This window comes from Limanda limanda, chromosome 1 (genome assembly GCF_963576545.1).
Source record: "Limanda limanda chromosome 1, fLimLim1.1, whole genome shotgun sequence".
NCBI lineage: Eukaryota > Metazoa > Chordata > Actinopteri > Pleuronectiformes > Pleuronectidae > Limanda > Limanda limanda.
The window spans coordinates 8404760-8425323 of NC_083636.1; the positions used below are offsets into that span (position 1 = coordinate 8404760).

The 20564-nt window shown below is 42.6% G+C and overlaps 1 protein-coding gene across 1 annotated transcript in view; it reads left to right on the plus strand.

Annotated features, from left to right (window-relative positions):
• Window positions 1-20250, plus strand: part of ntf3 (neurotrophin 3) — a 35403-nt gene extending 15153 nt beyond the window's left edge. The window contains exon 2 of the mRNA XM_061077151.1: window positions 19055-20250. Coding sequence (XP_060933134.1) covers window positions 19055-19933 — 879 coding nt within the window. The 3' untranslated portion in view covers window positions 19934-20250. The remainder of the gene's footprint in view (window positions 1-19054) is intronic.
• Window positions 20251-20564: the final 314 nt, after the last annotated feature.

The window sequence follows — 20564 nt, forward strand, 5'->3', positions numbered from 1 at the left end:
AAGACTGATTCAATGCTCCATCAAAGAACATGCATTTAAAAGTTGTAGAGTCTGAACAAGGTGTGTATTCACCTGACAGAGGACAAAAGAGTTGCATTATGGAAAATGCAGGACAATATTTGGTACTATAACTATATATATCAAATTTCTCTTACCATTGTTCATTTTTAAACCAGCTTTCACAAATTTCCCTGGGTACGTTATTTTCCTTGAGGCCAAACACGCTGAATCAACCGCCTTTGTCAAAAACATTTACAGAGCAAATTTGAATTTATGTTTTAATAGAAATCACCTTTGGGTGACAATTGTACGCCTTTGTTATAAATCCTGCATTGTTTGCATCCGTGTTTACTCGCCTGCAGCCATTTGTTCAAATAATGGTGTGAAAGGATCCGCAGGAATGTGTGTTGCATTGTGAATGTGCACGATTACGTGTATGCAAACAAGAAGTAACTTGTAAAAACAGTGTTACTTACATTTACGTATTACTTATTTCCCAGTTGCCACCCTCTGCAGTGTGTAACAACTAACATATCATTCTCCCCACTTTCTGAGGCGGAAGAATTACATTTTACTTTCTGCTTTTATTTAACCTCGATCTGACCTGTTGTGGCTACAGAAAAATGGCCTTGCAAAGTCCTGAAGAAGATTGTTTGTAGCCATCTAGTGCAGAGTAGGGGTGTCACGATACCAAAAATTCAGTAGTCGGTGCCAATACCAGTAAAATAACACGATTCTCGATGCCAATTTCGATACCACGGTAAAAAAAAAGTGCATTATTTGGATGTTGTTAATGTCATATACGGTAATTCAATGTGCTTGCGCTGCGCATATACTGAGGGTTGTACGGTAGTTGCGGTCGCATGTGAGTGACGCTTTGTTGTGAGACACGTTATGCATTAAATGATACATCTGCCTCACGCCGGGTTTACACCGGACGCTGAAGCGACGCCAAAGCGACTCGTAAGCGCAGCACCAAACCTTAGATAACAGCTGGCTCCCATCCACTCCCATGCGCCGCTTCAGCTTCCGGTGTAAACAACCATGTGCCGGCGTGCTAATGATTAGCGCGGAGCGGCGGCGTTGCTTCCGCGTCCGGTGTAAACCCGGCGTCAAACGCAAAATACTTCCATACACGACTCTTTGTGCCTTTTTAATAAACAAGTCGAGGTGGGGCGAACGCTGCAGCCGCAGTTGCCGTCTTGGTTTTCAGAATGTAAACGTCGACTGGCGCAGCACCATGCTAATGCTAAGTTGCTAACAGCTGCTGGCATCGAAGCTGACGGTGCCTACGGTACTTCAAAAACTTGGGCATCGGCATCGTTTTGTTATGTTAGTATCGAAAGGTATCGTAGGTATCGGTTCTCGTGACATCCCTAGTGCAGAGTCCGTTTCCGAATGGCCTTTGTTTCTGAAACTGTCAAAGTGACCTGCAGTATTTGAGTGGCAGCAAGTGAAGACCTGCTGCAGGACTGAGTCCACAGAACCCTTCACAAAGAGCTGTTCAGCAGTTGAGTCAGTACACAGAACCCCAAACTGGAGAACCGGTTGTAGTTGCTGTTGTTGTGAATGCACTGTTGTCCTTAATGATTCGTCACTTATGGTGTCGCTGATGCAACAGGGCGCTGGTCGCCTGTTTATTGGGAAGGGGATAAGGTGGTTTCTTCATGTACGCGTTCCACAAAGAGACCGACAGAGATTTCTGGAATGAGTCAATAGATGGATGGACTCGCTGACAGACAGTAACCATTGAGGTCCAGTGTCCTGCCTGTCCTGTGACTTCTGCTGTGTTCACTGTTACTCCGTTTAAAGTCCAGCAATAACAAAGTAAAAAACAATGACTTATCGTAGGTTTTCCTTTGCTACACTTGCTCCATACAATGTCCATTTCTGTACCAAGTCACACTGGATGTCATGGGATCAAATGGTGGTGACAAAAACAACCTTTTAACATTTATTGTAGTTGCCTTTATAATTTAACAAAGTCACTTTGTGTCACTTACAGAAGGGCATTAGGTAAAGTAATAGTAGTCCAGACAGTCAGAGATTTGGAGAGACAACAGTGCTAACCTCGCTGTGGTGTATGTATTGAGACTGCCTGCAAGGTGTGTGTCCTCACCTACCTGTTTTTACTGTAGGCTGAAGGAATGTGTACCTGTAGCTGTATGTACATATGCACATGTGCTCTGTGCAACCACTTGCACTCGCACTTTTCTCAGTCACGCAACACTTTGACCCCAACACACACACAAACACTGCCCGTTTCCCTGCCAGCTCGCACCACCGCACTTTATCATCACTCTCACTCATGAAGAGAAACACACACCACACCAAAGCCGCTTGCCTTTGCAACCACACTCGTGCACAAACTAGTTTTCTTCAGGAGATAATCACCAGAAACGCAGATGACTCACCTGGCTGGAGGCAGCGAAACATTCAACGCGTTGTTATGATAGGAATTCTGCCCTTCCCTGCACTTACCTTAAAGCCCCGGGGGTGAAAAGAGAGCTCGGTGGGAGGTGGAGGAAGACGAGGAGGATGAGCAGCTCAATGTGGGGCCTCAGGTTTATTGTATTGGCTCCGGTAATGTGGTGTGACACTCGCTTCGTTTCCTGCAGAAAGTAAGAAATTGCACAGATGAGTGAAATATAGATGTCGGATAAGAAGATCAATAATCTTCTTTTCCAACTCTTAAAATGACAGCTCAAAGCAGGAGTGAGATTTTAAATCGGAAAATGCGTGTTAATTCACGCCTCCAAAATGATCCCCACCGTGACCTCGGCACTCCTATACATCAAACCAGTTTTCCAGTCATGCCTCTAATGCATCGGAAATGCAATGCAAGCTGTTAAACGACATTCCCGCTTTTTGTATTCCTCGATAATCTCCTGCTTGCACGTCAAGTGCGTCCGTGTGGAATCCCGCATTTCAAAATTCCCTTATCAGTGGGAAAACCTGCAAAATCCTTTCGATTTTTTCCCTCACTCAACATTCCCAAACAGAGCAGAGAAAATCAATTGTATTTCATCAATTATTTATTTTTTGTCTCTTTCTATTTGGCTTCACTGACCCACATAAAAATGCATTGGATCTATTTCGCAGTAGTCTAGGGACCACAGAGACCACTTGTAAATTGCTGTGTAATCAAATGGAGACACTCAGCATACCTTTGATCCAGAACATAACTGTACCCATAATAACATAGCAGTGTGGACCTAACTTTTCTGTTTATGTTGACACTCTCACCGAATCCTCCTCCTTTGCCCCCTAAAGACATTATCTTAATCTTTATTTATCCTTTCTTCACTTTCTTGTGTTTATTATAATTTTGGCTGGAATCTGAGCGACACACGGGGACCTCCATATTTCATTTTCTCTCCATCCCTGTGCTGTAACATCTGGAGTCAATTGGACAGTATTAGGGCTCAGACTTTGTCGGGTCAAAATCCCTGTGGAGGATTTGTTGGTTTGGCACACTGTGCCGTTAAGCCCCATCACTAAGCGCCCTGACTGCATCATCACCGGGGTCTCCACGGAAACTACAACGCACGCCGTTCACACCAGTGCTCTCAAATGAATATCGTTGCTTGAGCCTGCAGGTCTCTATGTATTAATTCGGCTTCATGAGGATCAGGCTCGTACTGAATCAGGGTTTGACCTCCGCTGTACTATACTGTCATCTCTGTGCTAAAAGTCACGCAGAGTTTAGAATCCAGCAGTTCACTGTGACTCAGGGAAACATGGTTTCTGACGTTTAAACACGTTTCTGACTTTATTCTCTTATCTGTCCTAAAATCTGATCATCACGATTAAACTTGTATTACAAATATAAACATTTTAACAATTCTGTTACCTAACTTTGTATTATATATTATCATGAATGTAAGTGATCTGGTCACAAACCCTTGTTAATGTTGAATTGTTGCTTCTATCCTGTCTGTCTCCTCTATGTGAATATATTGTAGGGCCTGTGTTATTTTGGAAAACTTTCATGGCATCAACAATATTAAAAATACCTCGTAAAAGTTTTTATACTCTCAAACATTCCATCATCAATTATCCTTTGCGTTGCTGCCTCAAACACCAACTCAGGCGTCAGCTCTGCGTTACAGGCAGTCAGGAATCCTGCAGTCTGCCTCAATTACACTATCGCCATTGTTAACATTGTTTGGCTGCTGTTGAGATCTTAAACTTTGTGTTTTTGCACAAGTCTAATTTTCTGTACAAAAAAAACAAAAGCACTTATAGAACACAGTCATTCCTTGGCAGTGTGAATATCTCTATAATTAAAGCAACACATACACCAGGATTCACTTTAGTGTCCAATATCCCTGAAGGCCTAATGATGGCTATTAAAACTTTCTAGTTTTCTCTACTTGTATACTGTTTTGTCACAAGTTGTCACTAATTCTCGTTGTGTAACTTATATGTGAACTTTTTAAAAACATGCTGTTCTACCAGAAACATCTGTGTAAAGTGCGGTAAATGTCCTTAAATTATGTTGAGGAATGTGTTTGGGGTTTGCCAGACGTCTTTAGCCTACCCCTCATTTGTGTTTACGTGGAGAGGCCTTCAGGCTACATTGGCTGCTACTAGCATAAACACTCCCCAATGTTAAATTGTTGGTGGTCAAATTGTGTGTGCTGCCAGGATTGATGAACCCATGGGATGAATAAAGATATTTCTAGTTCTGAAAATGCTTAAGGAGTGTGAGGCAAATCTCTGGATGTTGTCCTTGGGTCATGTCTGAAAACATCTTGTATTTGTGTTACAAGCAATGGTCTGTCAGCAATTCCAGGGCCATGTGGATGGGGAGGGGGTCCTTATACAGCCTAAAAGATTACTTTTCATCACAGCATGTATAAAACGTAGGAAATGCTTACAAGCAACTTCTATATACCACATGAAACATATATAGCTTTGTTACAGCACAGTGAGAACCTGTGTCACTAATGGGATTGCCTTGTTGAAAGTGTCAGTTGTGTAAGTAAGTTAGTAGAACACCTGAACGTCTTAATCTGACAGTTCCATGTGAAAAGCCTGCGAGGTTTGTCTGCAAGTATAAGAAAAATGCAAGTTAAATGCACCATGAGGTTTTACATGAGGTTATAATCAAATACATAACTACATCTACTTCATCTTTAAAAAACTTCTACATCTTTTAAAAAACAAGAATTTCACCCAGATAAAACTGCAAATTTCTCTGCCAAGTCACTTCTTCTTGACAGCTCCAAAACAGCAGTTGTGCTGCCACGGGCAAGATCTGTTTTTAGACACTTGCTGTATTTGTAGCATTAGCCAGATCAAGCTAAATTTCCCTCAATTTGACGATATTTCACTCTGGAAACCTCAAGTAAAATGGCGATGTGTGTCGAATGCAAAACTACAGTTTCGAGGGGTGGCACTACTTAAATAGTTTTTGTGGCTAATTTAAAAGGGGTGATTATTTTCTCTATGTGTTTTTGTTCAATTATGACTATCAAGCTAGATAAATAAAGAAGTTCAATGGCATTCATTCAAGGGTTTAACCTGAGCCAAGGTCTACAACACTTCCGACAGACTGGCAATTAAACTGCAGCTGACGTTAGCTATGTATTTACAGCAAAAACTCCCATGGAGCCCCTTTAAGACTTTGGAATTGAAGTAGCATGTTTGTTTTCACTGCTGGGATTTGGGAGATCTCAGAGCTGTTAGCGGCGGCATTTAAAAATTTACGCTCCACTGCTCTCATCTGTCTTTGGGTTGGGATGACTCAGGAGAGAGGGAGATTTTTGGAGGTGGCGGCGGTTAGAGCACGTCAGTCCTGTTCTCCTCGTGCTCCACATGCAACAGTGCATCTCTAAATGGCTTAGAACTGGTGTCCTGACATTTTTAGCCTGGCACAGAAAGCAAAAGTTTAATCACTTGGCCTTAGAGCCAGGGTCAGGAGCTACTACTCAGATTCATTGAAGGTAAAATGCAATATATGAACGATTGTCTTCAAGATGCTGCTGATTCTTGCTGACTTGAATCAGAAAACAGGGATTTGTTGCCCATTCACAGTGTTCAGAGTTCTTTGTCATTTTTTTCTTCAATGTGGATTTAATACTGGGTCAAAGGTTTGAGCCCCTGATTAATTTTCCCTTTGGCATTATTCATTTTTATTGCCCTATTAAGCTTTACAGCCAATTAATGACCAGGTTGGCATCCCACAACCAGTACAGACGATCAGTGACTTGCTGGTCACTATTGTAAACAACCCAACACCTTAAAATAACTTAATCTTCTCCTGTTTTTATTTCCCTCTCGCCTGCCGACCAAGTTTTCCTCTCCTGGCAAATGACAATTCTTTTTGTGTCACTTCTTTTCTTCCCAATTTTTCTCACGTTCCTCCTCTTCTCTGGGTCCACAGTCCCATGCACTCTTTACTACAGAAATTATGTACAACATTTCAAACCAGCGACCTCGGGTCAGTCAGACCTTCCTCCAAAGTTCATGGAGGTTGGGAGGAAATCCTGACGCTACAAAAATGTACATTTCAACTGAAGAAGAGTTCTGTTCTCCAATCGGACACATTCCCATGGTCCACCTCTCGACCTCACTGCCAGACGCCCAGTGAGGTTGCCTCTGTGATTATTCTGTGTCAGTCAGACAGACTGACAATGAGACAGACAGACAGACAGACAGACCGTCTGCTTGGTGTTTGTCTTGCTCCAACACGCCGCTGCCAGTAAACAGCACTTTTCTTTCTTTCATGGCCTTTACACTCACCTTGATGGAGTCTGTGCAATTAGTTCTGACAGCTTTTTTTTTTTTTTTAATCACCACCACACCTTGATGATCCCACATTACATCAGCACTGTGATCTCTGTCAGTCACACATGGACACGTAGGATTCTATTCCCCCTCTAATGTGGTGTCTTGCATGAAATCCCCCCCCCCCCCCCCCCAAAAAAAAGGTTGTTGCACCGAAAACCAATTGGAATTATACTGATGGTTTAAAGTATTTGAAATAAAGGAGAGTTCATCACACCATGTTAGTAAACGTCCCTGGTATCAGCACGTGGAACTCCAAATATCTACATTTCTGAATATTGATGAATGTGATGCATCTGACTGCAGATGTATAAAATGTGTGTTTGCCTCGAAGCGATGAGGCAGATGTTGTGGTTTCATGTTTATTTGAACTGGCCTGCAGATCTGTGCTGTCTATGTCTTTCATAATCCACCGTGCACACAAAAGCAACCACTGACACGCACAAAAAAAAAAAGCAGATACTTTGACAGGGGTTTTTGAGGCTCATAGAGAGGACACAGACACACAGACACACACGCACACACACACGTTGACGTGCTTTTACTTTGAAATTGGGTGGCTGTTGGAATTGTAATGAGCAGGATGAATCTGCGTGACTCAGAAACATACGCTCTACTTGTCTGATGGTATGAATCACATCCCTGGGAATGGATCATAACAACATTTCAAAACATCACATTTATGACAGACTAATAGTCACCCATCACACCAGAGTGACACAGTCAGTACAGTATGTGACTGCAGACAAAACCTTTCCTAAGAGGCTGCCACACCGAGGCTGATTATCAGAATAAATCCTCAGGTGTTAAAAGATCAGAAGGCATGAGACAGCAGCTTTTACCCTGGGCTCTCGAAGACTGCGTGCAAGAGGCACTTTTTCATTTGCAACTCTAACCTCGCGGGCAGTTTTTCCATCTTATATACCTATCGCTCCACTCACATTTGAGCACGTTAAATATGCATTCATGAACATTTCTGTGCGCAGGCCGCCCTGAGCTCCAACACAGGCTTCTACCAGATTAACAGCTTCAGTGAGCGCAGAGCGGAGGATCTAACCAGGTCCCTTTTGTAAGCAAGGTTTAGCGTATAGGTCTTTTGGCCACAGGGAGATAAAAAATAGAAAGTTAGCTACATGCCCACATGCAACTCTATGAGCTCTGCTTCACGGGACTGAACTCTTTCCACTCTTTGAACTCAATGATTTGTATCAGCAGGTGAGATTCTGCCTCCTGTGCTTGATAGACTTGACAAGGTAAAACTGCAATATTTTGGTTGAACTGCAGCATTTGCCATCTTCTTCCCCACAAATTGCCCTGTATGTATTATAGAAATGCACTGTATGAATGTGTGTGTGAATGGGTGAACGGCAACTGTACTGTGAAGTGCTTTGAGTGGTCATCAAGGCTAAAAAGGGATTCGTTACTGTACTTAAGTAAATTTTTACGTATCTGTACTTTACTTAAGTAAAAATAATAGTGCATACTTTTTACTTTACTCCGTTACATTTTGCAGCTATTATCTATACTTTTACTCCGCTACATTTCTACAATATGTGTCGTTACTCGTTACATTTTATGAACACAGTTTCGCCAAATTGTTGCTGTGACGGAGCGGCTCCGCCAGCGCTCCACACACGCACACACAGTCACACACGCAGCCACACACACGCCAACAAACATTTCCACTCTTCCTGTTAAAGTTCGTAGTTGATCACTATCAGGGCTGGACTGGGAGAACAAAACGGCCCGGGCATTTTTTGGCTCAGACCGGCCCACATAATTAGCCGAGCACATCTGCCATTAAATTGACGTAACTTATGTCTTCTAAATGTCTTAAAGTAGCTCATATAAAAGTACTTAAGTATCAAAAGTATCTGGTGTTGAAATGTACTTAAGTATCAAAAGTACAAGAACTAAAATAAAAAATGCAAAGCTCTTTTTATAGTAGGTCTATACAGACACAAAACAACCCAAAATGTTTCTCCTCAAGATTTATCTCAACTGACTGAAAAATTACAACAACAATATGCATATAATGTATAATTTTACCAATTTTGAACCCTAGATGCTGAGGTTCAAATAGTAATGGACCAGTGCATCTAGAGACAACAAAGAATTAACTATAAACAAGTGCCTCTTGTGTCTGCCCAAGAACATTAATAAACCGCAGTATAACCACTAAAACATTCTGTAAATATCACTAAACATGGACCTCTCATCAGTAGCAAGAGTGATACACAATGCCCCTTATGATAACTCAGCAAAGGGAAACCAGATCTAGGCACACAAAATAAGACACTATCTCTTATCCTATTCTAGAGGAAGTAAAAGTCGTAACAAGATTTCTGAAGGTGAACCTGCGGAGGGATAGACCAACCCCCCCCCCGACGGCAAACACGCCACCGGGACCTGCACATCTCAGGAGGGAGGGGGCAGCGAGTGAGAGAGCGAGAGAGAGGTGCGCCGTGGGTAGAGGCGTGCGACGCCAACCTCCGCTGCTCAAGTAACGAGCCAGTTTGGAGAATGTATTGAAAATTGAAAATGCGCGCTCACATGTCTGCCTCCACTCGCTCATCATTGTCGAGTCCTCCTCGCTCGTCTCCCGGCGCACCTGCTGCTGCTGGGCTGGTGAACCCGGCACCACATAGGTCCGTCAGTTTGGCACATTTAGCAGCCTCCACCTCCAGAGACTTCTGCTTTTTTTCCCGATGCTTCTCAGCGCCACCCGGGCGTTTTTTTACTCTTATTATCCATTAAGTTAAGTTTCTGTCTCAGCAGCAGCCAGTCCCGCGACTCCCCGCCCCCGGTTTGTATTGTGATTGACAGCACTGTCGGGGCTCTCTGAGCCTGTCAGCCCATGATTGATTGACAATGACAAACAATAGACCAATAATATGTGTCGATGCTGGCAACACACTGCTAGCCCTCTGTAGCCAATTGGCCGGCCCAATTGGAGGGAATTTAGAGAGGAAGAAGAGAAAAAAAACAAAAAAACAACATAGCGGACCAGACCGGCCCACATTGGGTCAACGGCCCACCGGGATTATGCCCGGTATGCCAGATGGCCAGTCCACCCCTGATCACTATCTAACCATCAGCTACTCTATTTAGCGCTGGGCCGACGGAGGGTACCCACTCGTCAGCTCCGCATCTGGGTGACACACACACACACACACACACACACACACACACACACACACACACACACACACACACACACACACACACACACACACACACACACACACACACACACACATACGCATCTGGGTGACACATACATACACACACATACGCACACACACACACACACAGTCACACACAGTGGCCGGTCAGCAGCCGTCCGGACCACTCCGTGAAGAAGGAGGAGGAGACGTTTCTTTAGTTTTAACACCGCCACTTTATTTATTGACTGTCCACCGGAGCAACACTCTCATCACCTCTAGGTGGTCGTGCACTTCTCGTATTCACACACTTCTTGCGCAAGTTACCCAGGTGCACTACGTCACTCTCTGGGCCCGTTCTTTAAAGGGGCAGGCCATACCTGCCACAGCGCGTTTGGCAGCAGCACTACAACCTTGGCTGTTTTGCTGATAAAACATTCAACTGCTTATAATTATTACTAGTAGTGACATCTGTAGAGGCATGAGTATTACCAGTAGCTATATCTGCTTTCTTTATCAAAATGGCACAGCCTAGACATTGAGAGACAACCCATTGCGTGAGTACTTTTACTTTTAATACTTAAAGTATATTTAAAAGCAAGTACTTTTTACTTTTACTTAAGTAGGATTGTTGATGTAGTACTTTTACTTTTACTTAAGTATATATTTTCCTGTGTACTTGTACTTTTACTTAAGTACTAAACTTCAGTACTTCCTCCACCACTGGTATTTAGAGACGAATTAAAGCACGAGTGGATGAGGGAGTAGAGGGAGGAGAAAGGATTGAAGGGAGTATGAATGCACGGTGAGATGATGAGCGGATGAAGGAGAGATAGAGTGAGAGGGAGGGGAGGCAGGCTGGACACAGACCTAATGGCTCTTGAGCCCCCTGAGCTGTGGCTATGAAGGCAGCAAAGGTGTAAAAGGGCCATCACTAACTTGATGATGAATTATGGCAGCACGTCAATACAGATGCCTCCTGTAACCATTGAGAGGACCACATAGGTCATGTGATAGTGGGTCGGGCGCCGCTGTATCATTTATGTGTGTTCATAGATAGTTAAATTTCTCCCTGGTTTTTGTTTAATTATCTAAAAATGGACCAGTTCCTTATAAAGATTATTTGAAATGAGACTTGTAACAAGGATATTCTCATGAGAAATACAGTAAATTATATATTGGAGAGAGGAAATGTTCAGCACATGTGGGAAAAAAGAGCCTTTTGTCCAGGCTGCGTTTTTTATATTGACAGTATGTTGGTTTTAAGTGAATGTGATTTGAGTTCAATTTCAACAAAGACTTAATCTATAGTGATAAGGAGTTAGACCGGAGTGGTTAAACTTAGATTGTATAATTTTTTATCCAAGCAACTATTGGATGAAGCAACAAATTGTATCTATATATCTAGAAGAAGTCAAAGAAGTGTGCACAAGCACAAAGCGGTGCACCTTGAGGAAACAAGCCAGTGCCAAAAACTGTGCTCTTCCTTTCCCTTTCCCCTTTCTGGCTGTGCTGTCGGAGAAGACAGTCACTCTCCCACCTCGGGCTCCAGTATGAAAGGGAAAGTCGGCGTGTTGACATCACAGCAGCAGCAGAACCGTAGCTTAAGAAATGTCTCATCGAGCTCAAACAAGTCCTCAGATCTTTTTACTGAGCGTCAGTGAATCATGGTACAGAAAAAACATCAGCCTCAGACGACTAGTGGCCAATGTGCTACCGTCACCAGAGCAATCATGACAACAGCTCTCAGGATTTCATCTTTGCTGTACACTGATGATGTGGTGACGTGATGAGGGTCAGCAGTCTGTGATGGACAGGGGGACCGTTTTGTTGAAGGGGAAGCTGAGTCAGAAGTTCTAATCTTTCAATTTACCGGTCAGTCTGTGTTCATATATGGTCATGAACTCTGGAGCGAAATAAGAAGAGTCTCCCTCGCAATATCCGGCTCTGTATAATCGGATTGTTTGACATCGCTGTTGTTATTGAGGAACCTGCTGCGAAATGTGATGAATTCAGAGAAGATGAGCTCCATGTTGACTCACTGATTGTCTGGAATGAAGCCAGGCGCGTTTCTTTTTATAAAGTGCGAGGTGGACGCTCATTCCAAAGATTCAAAGAGAACCAATACTGACAATTATACATTAATAACTTTGGCTATATGGGTATTTACACAAGATCCCTAATCAGCATATCACAGTCTGGATCCAGACCCAGTCGCTGTCCTATCCGGTCCCAGACCTATAATTAAAAAATATATTGGGAAGTAATAAATGTTGACAGATTGTTTTAACAGGCACTGTTTTTTATCCTTTACAATACTGGTTTAGGGGCCAGGGAACTCACAACCAATTGTGTGTATTGTAATTCCGAGCCAAGTGAGAAACCAGTGTTTACACCTTTGCTAGAATAGTGTTATTAAGTACAAACTGAGTGAATAATCTAATAATTCCACAAATCTCTACCTGTCTGTGGCTCACATATCTTGAGAACTGTTAATCTTATCGACTTTATACTTGTGCATGTGTGTTGTTAAGGGTCCAAGGAAGTGCAATGTCAAATTTGGAGACACTACATGTTCAATATTAATAAGTGAGACTGAATAAATTGATCAAGAGGGCATGCTCGGTCCGAGCATAACCGCTTGACTCAGTGGCGGTGGTGGCACGGAGGAGGATGATGGTGAAGCTGTCTTCTCAACCAGTCCCACCATCACAGCACTGGGCAGCTCCTTTAGCGACAGACTGATTAACCCAAAGTGTCTGAAGGAAAGGTATCGCGGGTCGTTTCTTTCTGCTGCTGTTGGACTGTACAACCAGCTCTTCTCCGATCAGACCACAAGCATCTTCTATGGACTTTTGCACTGTTAACTCAGGTTTTTTGACTTTCTAAATGTGCAATACACATTTCTGTCTGTGAAACCCAAAGGCTATTGTGCACCCAATTTCACTTTACATGTCTTAACAAGGTACATATTCTGTTGACAATTGTATATATTTGTTTATATCTCTGACATTTATAATTATTGCATTCTACTTATTATTACTTTACTGCCCTCTTGCTTTTGTAATATTGCAAATTTCCCCCACTGTGGGACAGATAAAGAATTATCTTATTTTTACTTATTTTAACTTTATCTTATGCTAGTGACACTTCACTCACAGAGGCACCCCCATAAGGACGCCAAGCTGTTTACATCCGTGTGTTATACACAAGTGCTTGAAAGCATGGTGGTGACCTCCTGACAGCAGGGATTGTTTGTTTGTTGTGTTTGGGAGAACAACATAAAAGACTCTATGCGCATGTGACCGGTTAACAACGATATGACTTTAAGATAATGAAATTGACTTCACATGGATCTACGTGAGCCAACACGACCCTGCACGGCAGTTTTTGTGTCGACCAAATTTCATTGCAGTTTTTTTCAGTGCAGACCAGCCCTTAGGTACAGGGACGGCTTTTTGTGTTTTAAAAGTCTGCCAGGGGACAATTGAGATTAGGTGACAGATTGTTCCAGGACCACATGTCCCTGTGAGTCCTGTACAAACACCAGTCAAACAAGGGCAGAACACAAGAGTTCTTCTGAGTTGATTTAGCTGGATAATGTTGTATAGCTATTTATTTTAGATACAAAAAATAACTAATTCAAATTCTGTGTTAGTAAATTCTATAAAACGGTGCCATAGAAACACCCAGCGGAGGAAGGAAAGAAAAGTCAGATATGATTGGTGATGTTTTCACTTTGAACTAGCCTGGAGTTAGATTATTATTATTTAGTCACATGGAAACATATGAAAAAGTACTGGGGCTATATGAAGTAATAAAATGGTGAGATTTAGAGAATAATGTCTTATTTTTACAATAATCAAGTCATTAAATGATTAAAAGGTCGTAATTTGATGAGAAAAAGTCATAATAATACGGAAGGAAGAAACCAGTGAGGAGAATCCATCGCTGTAGCTCAACTCTTTCTGGATCAAAAATCCTGAACTTATTTCATACAGTCGACCACCACCAAACATTTTCTCAATTTCCACCAAGTCTGTGCGATTCTTTCTTAATAAGTTAATGTGGAGCTTGTCTGACAAAAGATGAAGTATTTTTTTTTTTTATTAAATATTTATAAAGTATAACTAAACAAATGCTTCACATTCTTCAGTTCAACACAGGCATCAGACTGATCCTCTGATATTTCCTTTCCGACATGACATTTAGCCTAAAATTAGACTATGCTAATAACATTACATTAAAATTAAATATATCAACTTCACTCTTAAATAATTTTTTCAGCTACAACTTATGTTTAATAAGGGTGACATGGGTTGCATGGGATGTGTGGGTGGGTCAGTTTGAGTCAAACATCCAATGCTGATTTGATATTTCCACTCCGTCCCTGCCTGTAACAACACGGTGTCAATGTCTCCATAAACGGAGAGTTTCTAATGCCTCCATGACAACAGCAGCTGTGGCCAGAGGTGATGTGTTTTGGGGTTGTCTGTTCGTCCCGTTCTCGTGAATACAATTTCTTCGGAACGCCTCGAGCGAACTTTATCAAATTTGGCACAGTTGTTCAATTCTTGGAGTCAAGGACTTGATTTTGTCGGTGAAAGGTCATGCAATTGTCAGACAGATGTCAAATTGGATAAAAGGGATAAAGTGGTGACATTTTTGAGTTAAAAGATTCAACTTCACTGTCACATCATTATAATGTTCTACCAAAACCCTTCACTGGCCAATGTTTGACGCCATTACTCAAAAACAGTAGAGCAGACTGTCTTTGTGTTTCCAAAAAACCTGACGCACGACCACGAGGTAATATTTTTAGTTGAATATGAATTGAACACTTATAGTATGAAAGCTTTCGAACACAAAGCCTCCTTTGAAATTATTTTAATGATTAAAAATCAGCACCAAACTCAGGGTTCAGTTTGTTGTGCAAGTATATTAGGCAGGCTGTGCGTGATTGCAGCTCTTTGACTGGAGAGTTGCCCTGGGACAATCATTTAAGAAAACCGGTCTCCTCGGTTGGCACCAGAAGTCGCCAAAAAACCTTTCAGCCAATATTCATGTTGAATTAATGAGAGTCACATGGAGTGTGGTGGTGGGGAGACGACAAAGCCCCACAAATATTCACTCCAGTTTCACCCAGTTCTGTGACTATTTTCAGGCCACAGTTCCATCTGAATGTCACATGAAAAATATATTTTCCTTGAGCAATTATCCATTTAAGTGTGAAGCCCAGGGCTCAGAGGCACACGGTGAACTTCTTGTAAACATGCAAACCGCCGTGTCCGATTCCCTCTTGTTCGAAGTGGGGGAAAGTGGGTTTAAGGAAAACTGCACAAAATAGATGCTGATAGTTATCTTTCCCTCAAAAACAACTGGTTGGTAATGGATACAGATAATGTATATCATGCCTGGAACACAACTGCACAGACTTGCTGTCATCCTAGACATGAATGTGAAGAATCCCATCGCAGTTCCCTTGATGATTTAGATGCTTCTTCTTGTCCAGACCTGCTGCTTTAGTAATTCCCAGTATGTACACTGCATTCACTCCAATAGTTATCCGACAAGCCCCGAGTCACATTCAACGAATTCTACGTTTCGATGATCAGGTTGCAAAAGGGTTGCAGGCTCTGCCTCGGCTTTCTTCTCCGCTAATGGAATGTTTTAAATCACCGAAAAATCAAGACAACGCTGCATCCTGTACTTCCAGGAAATTTGACATTTTGGAGAAACAAGTTTGGCGACTTGGTTGTAACCTCATCTGCCAATTCTCAGCCGACATCAGTCAAAACACACACACACACACACATAAACACACACAGAGGGGGGTATGTGTTCATGTGTGCAAGGAAACATAATATTGACTTACTGACAGCTGTGTTTGGCTAAACAATATTAAAAACTGCAAGGTTGTGTTGTGCCTCAACAAAGTATTTTGAATAAAGTTAATCTAGCTTCTGTATATTGACCAATGATTGATATCAGGCCTATTTACTTGTGTTGTGGTATTTCAATGCATAAAGGAAATGTACAAGTATGGGTGTCCAGTAAGGGGTGGAATGTTACACATATTGGTGCAGATAATTCTCGAACAAAGTGTATCTCGACCCGTCCGAGCTCAAGAGAAAATTAACTGAGACCAACCAGAACCAGACAGGCAGTCTGTATTTTATATATTTTACACAGTAGTTGTTGATGCAACAATAAATTGGATGTTACTCTGTGAATCTTGTAAAATATAAAATATAACGAGTACACTCAGCTTCTGTGGTGTCACTGTGCTCCTTCCTGGTAAAACTTTCAAGAAACAATAGTCAAGCAAAACTGAATTTTCAGATGTTTTGTGAATCAATCATCCGTCCGAGAGGTTTTTGTTGTTGTTGCACAATCAGACGCATCTTCACAATCTGTTGCTGCACACTAATACATTATATTGTACATTATCGTTCAGAAGCCTTAACATCTGTCAACCTTATTTTCCCCTATGCTTTCAACACACACACACACACACACACACACACACACACACACACACACACACAGTGGCTGCAATTACTCCAAATCCTCACTGTGAGCGACACCTAACCCTAAACACAAATCCTCGTCCTGACTTGTAGACATGAGGATGGGTGAGCATCCTGCCTGCAAGGCGTCTCCTTCTGTGGAGATTTGATCCTGCAATCAAGCATTCAAACGACAGAACAACTGACACATATTGTCTCGTTGTCCCTCTGCCCACTGGGCGAATTGTCGTTCACCACCCACGTCTCTGCCAGCCTGTATGTCAACATCGTAAACCACAGTGAGAGCTTTTATGACAGTGATTATGGCAGCGGGAGGGGAATTTAATTTGTCTGACTAGATGCAGTTTCACGGGCCAGGCGCCTGATTTACAAAGAGATCCTTATTCATGCGTTCGGATCTAATAACCAAAGCAAAGGGGAAGAAGTTGAGTGAAAACTCAAAGGTTGTGTCACAGTAAGTGCTTCATGAGATTCAGACAGTTTGACATGAAGCACTTTGGGTTCTTTTACAAACCGGTTTGTCCCATTTAAAGGGAGGTGGACCAACATTATCATTGCCATTAAGATCGTTTCTCAAAGAAGCTTCAGTCACAACATTGACGTCTTGGAATGTATTTCCAGTGTTGCCACATTGAACTTTCTGGAGCTTCAGCTACTTTTGATTTTGAAAGATGAAACTGTTTATGAATATGCCATTACTATTATTGCATAGCATAAAGATTGACTATCACTATAATAATAAAGACGATAAGATTGTGAACACCCGAAGTAGAAGAAGAAATTGATGAAAGGGTTGTATTCTGGATGCTTCATATTTCTTTTTGTGCTCGTATTCATCAACAGAACGTAACAGGGGGGCAGCACAGGAAGAACACATGAATGACAACTTGTCGAGATGCAGGTACAGATGAAAGTGTAATTATCACGATTATCGATATTGTTAAAATATGCTGAATACGTTCAAAATGCAAATTAAATAGAATTATCGGAAATGAAATTAATGAGGCCCCAAATGACACCACCACTCCACCCGCCCCTCTGAAGCACTTCTGACACGCCCCTGAACACCCCATTGGGAAATTTTACATCACAAAACAAATGCGTGTTGCTTCCTGCCCCCATGTCTTTGAGACTAATTAAGGCTAATGTTTGGTTGATGCTGGACAGCAGAGGTACTGAAACTGTCCCACTAACTGTTGGGAATTTTACCACAGCATATTGTGAAACCAGAGAAGAGCAAAACATCTTTTCCAATATGGAATACAATTTTTACTTTTATGACCATTGAATAGGTTTGAAGACCAGATTGATGTTGATTTTTGTTGTCAGTCAGATCTGAAAACACATTAATTCTCTGTGTGTGTATGTGTGTGTGTACACTTGTAAGTGTGTGTGCGTCTTTTCTGAGCCACTGATGGTAAGGTGACATTGCCACTGAACAGATGCCCCTCCCTAGATCAGCAGCTGTATCATTCAGCCATAACACTGCTGATGGGAACAAGTTGTCTCTTTTTGTTCGCAGCCGTCTGTTGCCCTTCACCCTTTTTCTCCCTCTCTCTCTGTGAGACATTTAAACCTTTACTTGGTTGGAACTTTTACAGGAGATACGTGCATGCGTTTGATTGAGACATACATAATAACTTCCCATTCTTCCATGAGATACCCCTCGCCACCTGCTTGTCTGTAGAGGTACCATAATTATGGGTGACACAGAGGGAAAGTATGCTGCTCGCTCATGTTGATGTTTGGCTTTTGCATTTTTCTTGAAGGGAGTGTTTATTAGTCTGGACCAGAAGCTGGGACTGACTTCCCATAGCTTGGTTTTCAAAAAATACGTCCAATAAAAAACAATCAATATTGGTTAAAGGTACACTGAGTCCTTTAAACACGTGCTCAAGCATTATTTCCATCTCATATTCACAGTCACATTCACAACATGGGCTATTGATTAAAGTTTAGCTGTCCAGTTTCCATAAATCCCACAGTTCCAGTGGGGTTTCCTTCAGTCAGTCAGTCAATAAACAAAACCCGTTGTTGGTGGATTATGGTTTCGCAGAGGTGGCAGGTCAGAGAGAAGGAGTTCTAACAATTGAAAGCCAATTTACAATTTATGTGTACAACTCTTAGTCCAGCTGGTGTCGCTGGTGAAGTTAATGTCAAACCAAATGGATCACAAACACCACAGGGGAATTAAAGTAGATTCATATAAAGCTCAGAAATGAGTAACTTTAGTCAGAATGACCATTAAAACACTTCCAACAACTTAGCTGCTGGCCAACAATGGAAGACTGTGGCTGCAGTAGGAGACTATTAGTAGTGGTTCAAATCTGGCAAAGAGGAGTAGACTGCACAAGTGCCGTTATTTCATTTAGTTTGTTGGCCGAATCTGGGCCCAAACTATTTTGCTATGTGGGCAGCCGCTGTGTTGCAGTCTTTAAATTTGTTAATTTTAAATACAGGCCCGAGGTCCCCAATAGGTGGACCATTGAAGAAGAAGGAAGGAAAATGAGTTTAACCAGAAGGATTAAATAGGTCTTAACTATTTGTGTCTCTCTGTCTTTTCAGATCTTACAGGTGAATCTAGTGATGTCCATCCTGCTGTATGTGATGGTCCTCGTGTACCTCTATGGTATCCAGGCGACCAACATGGATAGCGGTCACCAAGGGCAACAAAAGCAGCCGAGTCCCGACACCTTAAACTCACTCATCATCCAGCTGCTTCAGGCTGACCTGACGAGGGGGAAGACCAGGGGGAACCAGAGCCAACAGGGGAAAAGCAGGGACACGGAACCCCGGGAAGAGCTGCCTCCTCTCCTCAGTGCAAACTTTCCTCTAGAGGACCAGGGTGATGTGGAGAAGTGGGGGACATGGAGTCGCAGTGGTGGGAGCAGTGAAGGCACGGTGGACCAGCAGGTGATGCTGTTACACTCGGACCTACTCAGGCAGCACAAGCGGTACAACTCACCCCGGGTGCTGCTGAGCGACCGGCCGCCACTTCAGCCGCCGCCGCTGTACCTCGCCGACGACTTTGTCAGCAGCGGACCAGAGGGCGGGGCGGTGGGAAACAAGACACGCAAGAAGCGCTATGCTGAGCACAAAAGCTACCGTGGGGAATATTCTGTGTGTGACAGCGAGAGCCAATGGGTTACGGATAAAACCCAAGCAGTGGACACCAAGGGAGACCGGGTAACTGTTCTGGCTAAAATCAAAACCAGTCCCACGCAAGACATTAAGCAGTTCTTTTATGAGACGCGTTGTCGGACCCCCAGGCCCTTCAAGGGCGGCTGCAGGGGCATCGACGACAAGAACTGGAACTCGCAGTGTAAGACGACGCAGACATATGTCCGGGCGCTAACACAGATTAAAAATTCAGTGGGCTGGAGGTGGATACGCATAGACACTTCCTGTGTCTGCGCATTGTCAAGGAAACGTCGGCGGACGTAAACAAAACAACACAAACTCGCCAGTGGACTACCTGTTTGGAATTTTGCTGCCTAGAAAGGACTTTGGTTCAATGCTCGCCACCACAGGATTATGTGTTGGGCTGGTGAGCAACATTCTGCTATAAAGTGAGACTTCAACAGAAGAAACCTTGGGTCCGTTTAAATGATATTTCACTTTTATGTGCTGCAAATCCACAAACCTGTGCAGCGCCGCTGTTGACTCGTTTCGGAGGGGTAGGGAAGGAAGGCGCGAGTGTGTGGGGGAGAACTGTACATATAAATTATTTAAGTTATATGAAATGCATGTAGTTTATACATGTTAATCTATCTATATATGATGTATGAATATATTTGTGTTATTTATTGAAAGAAGTCTTCTTCAAAAGGCAAAAAAATGTCTATAAAAAAGAAATGAAACAAGCTATGAACTCATTCTGAGACTATGATACAGAGCTGGGCTGCAAAGGTGCTTCACAGTAAGACTTTACATGTGCCTTGACCAGGGTGACTGCAGAGCAGAGAGATAGGACGTTGTAACTCACAGACAGAGTGTGTGTTTAGGGGTGAACCGAGCTGCAGGGACCCGTTCTGTCCTGCAGTCCAACGTGGGGCCCGAATTCTTAGGATTGCCA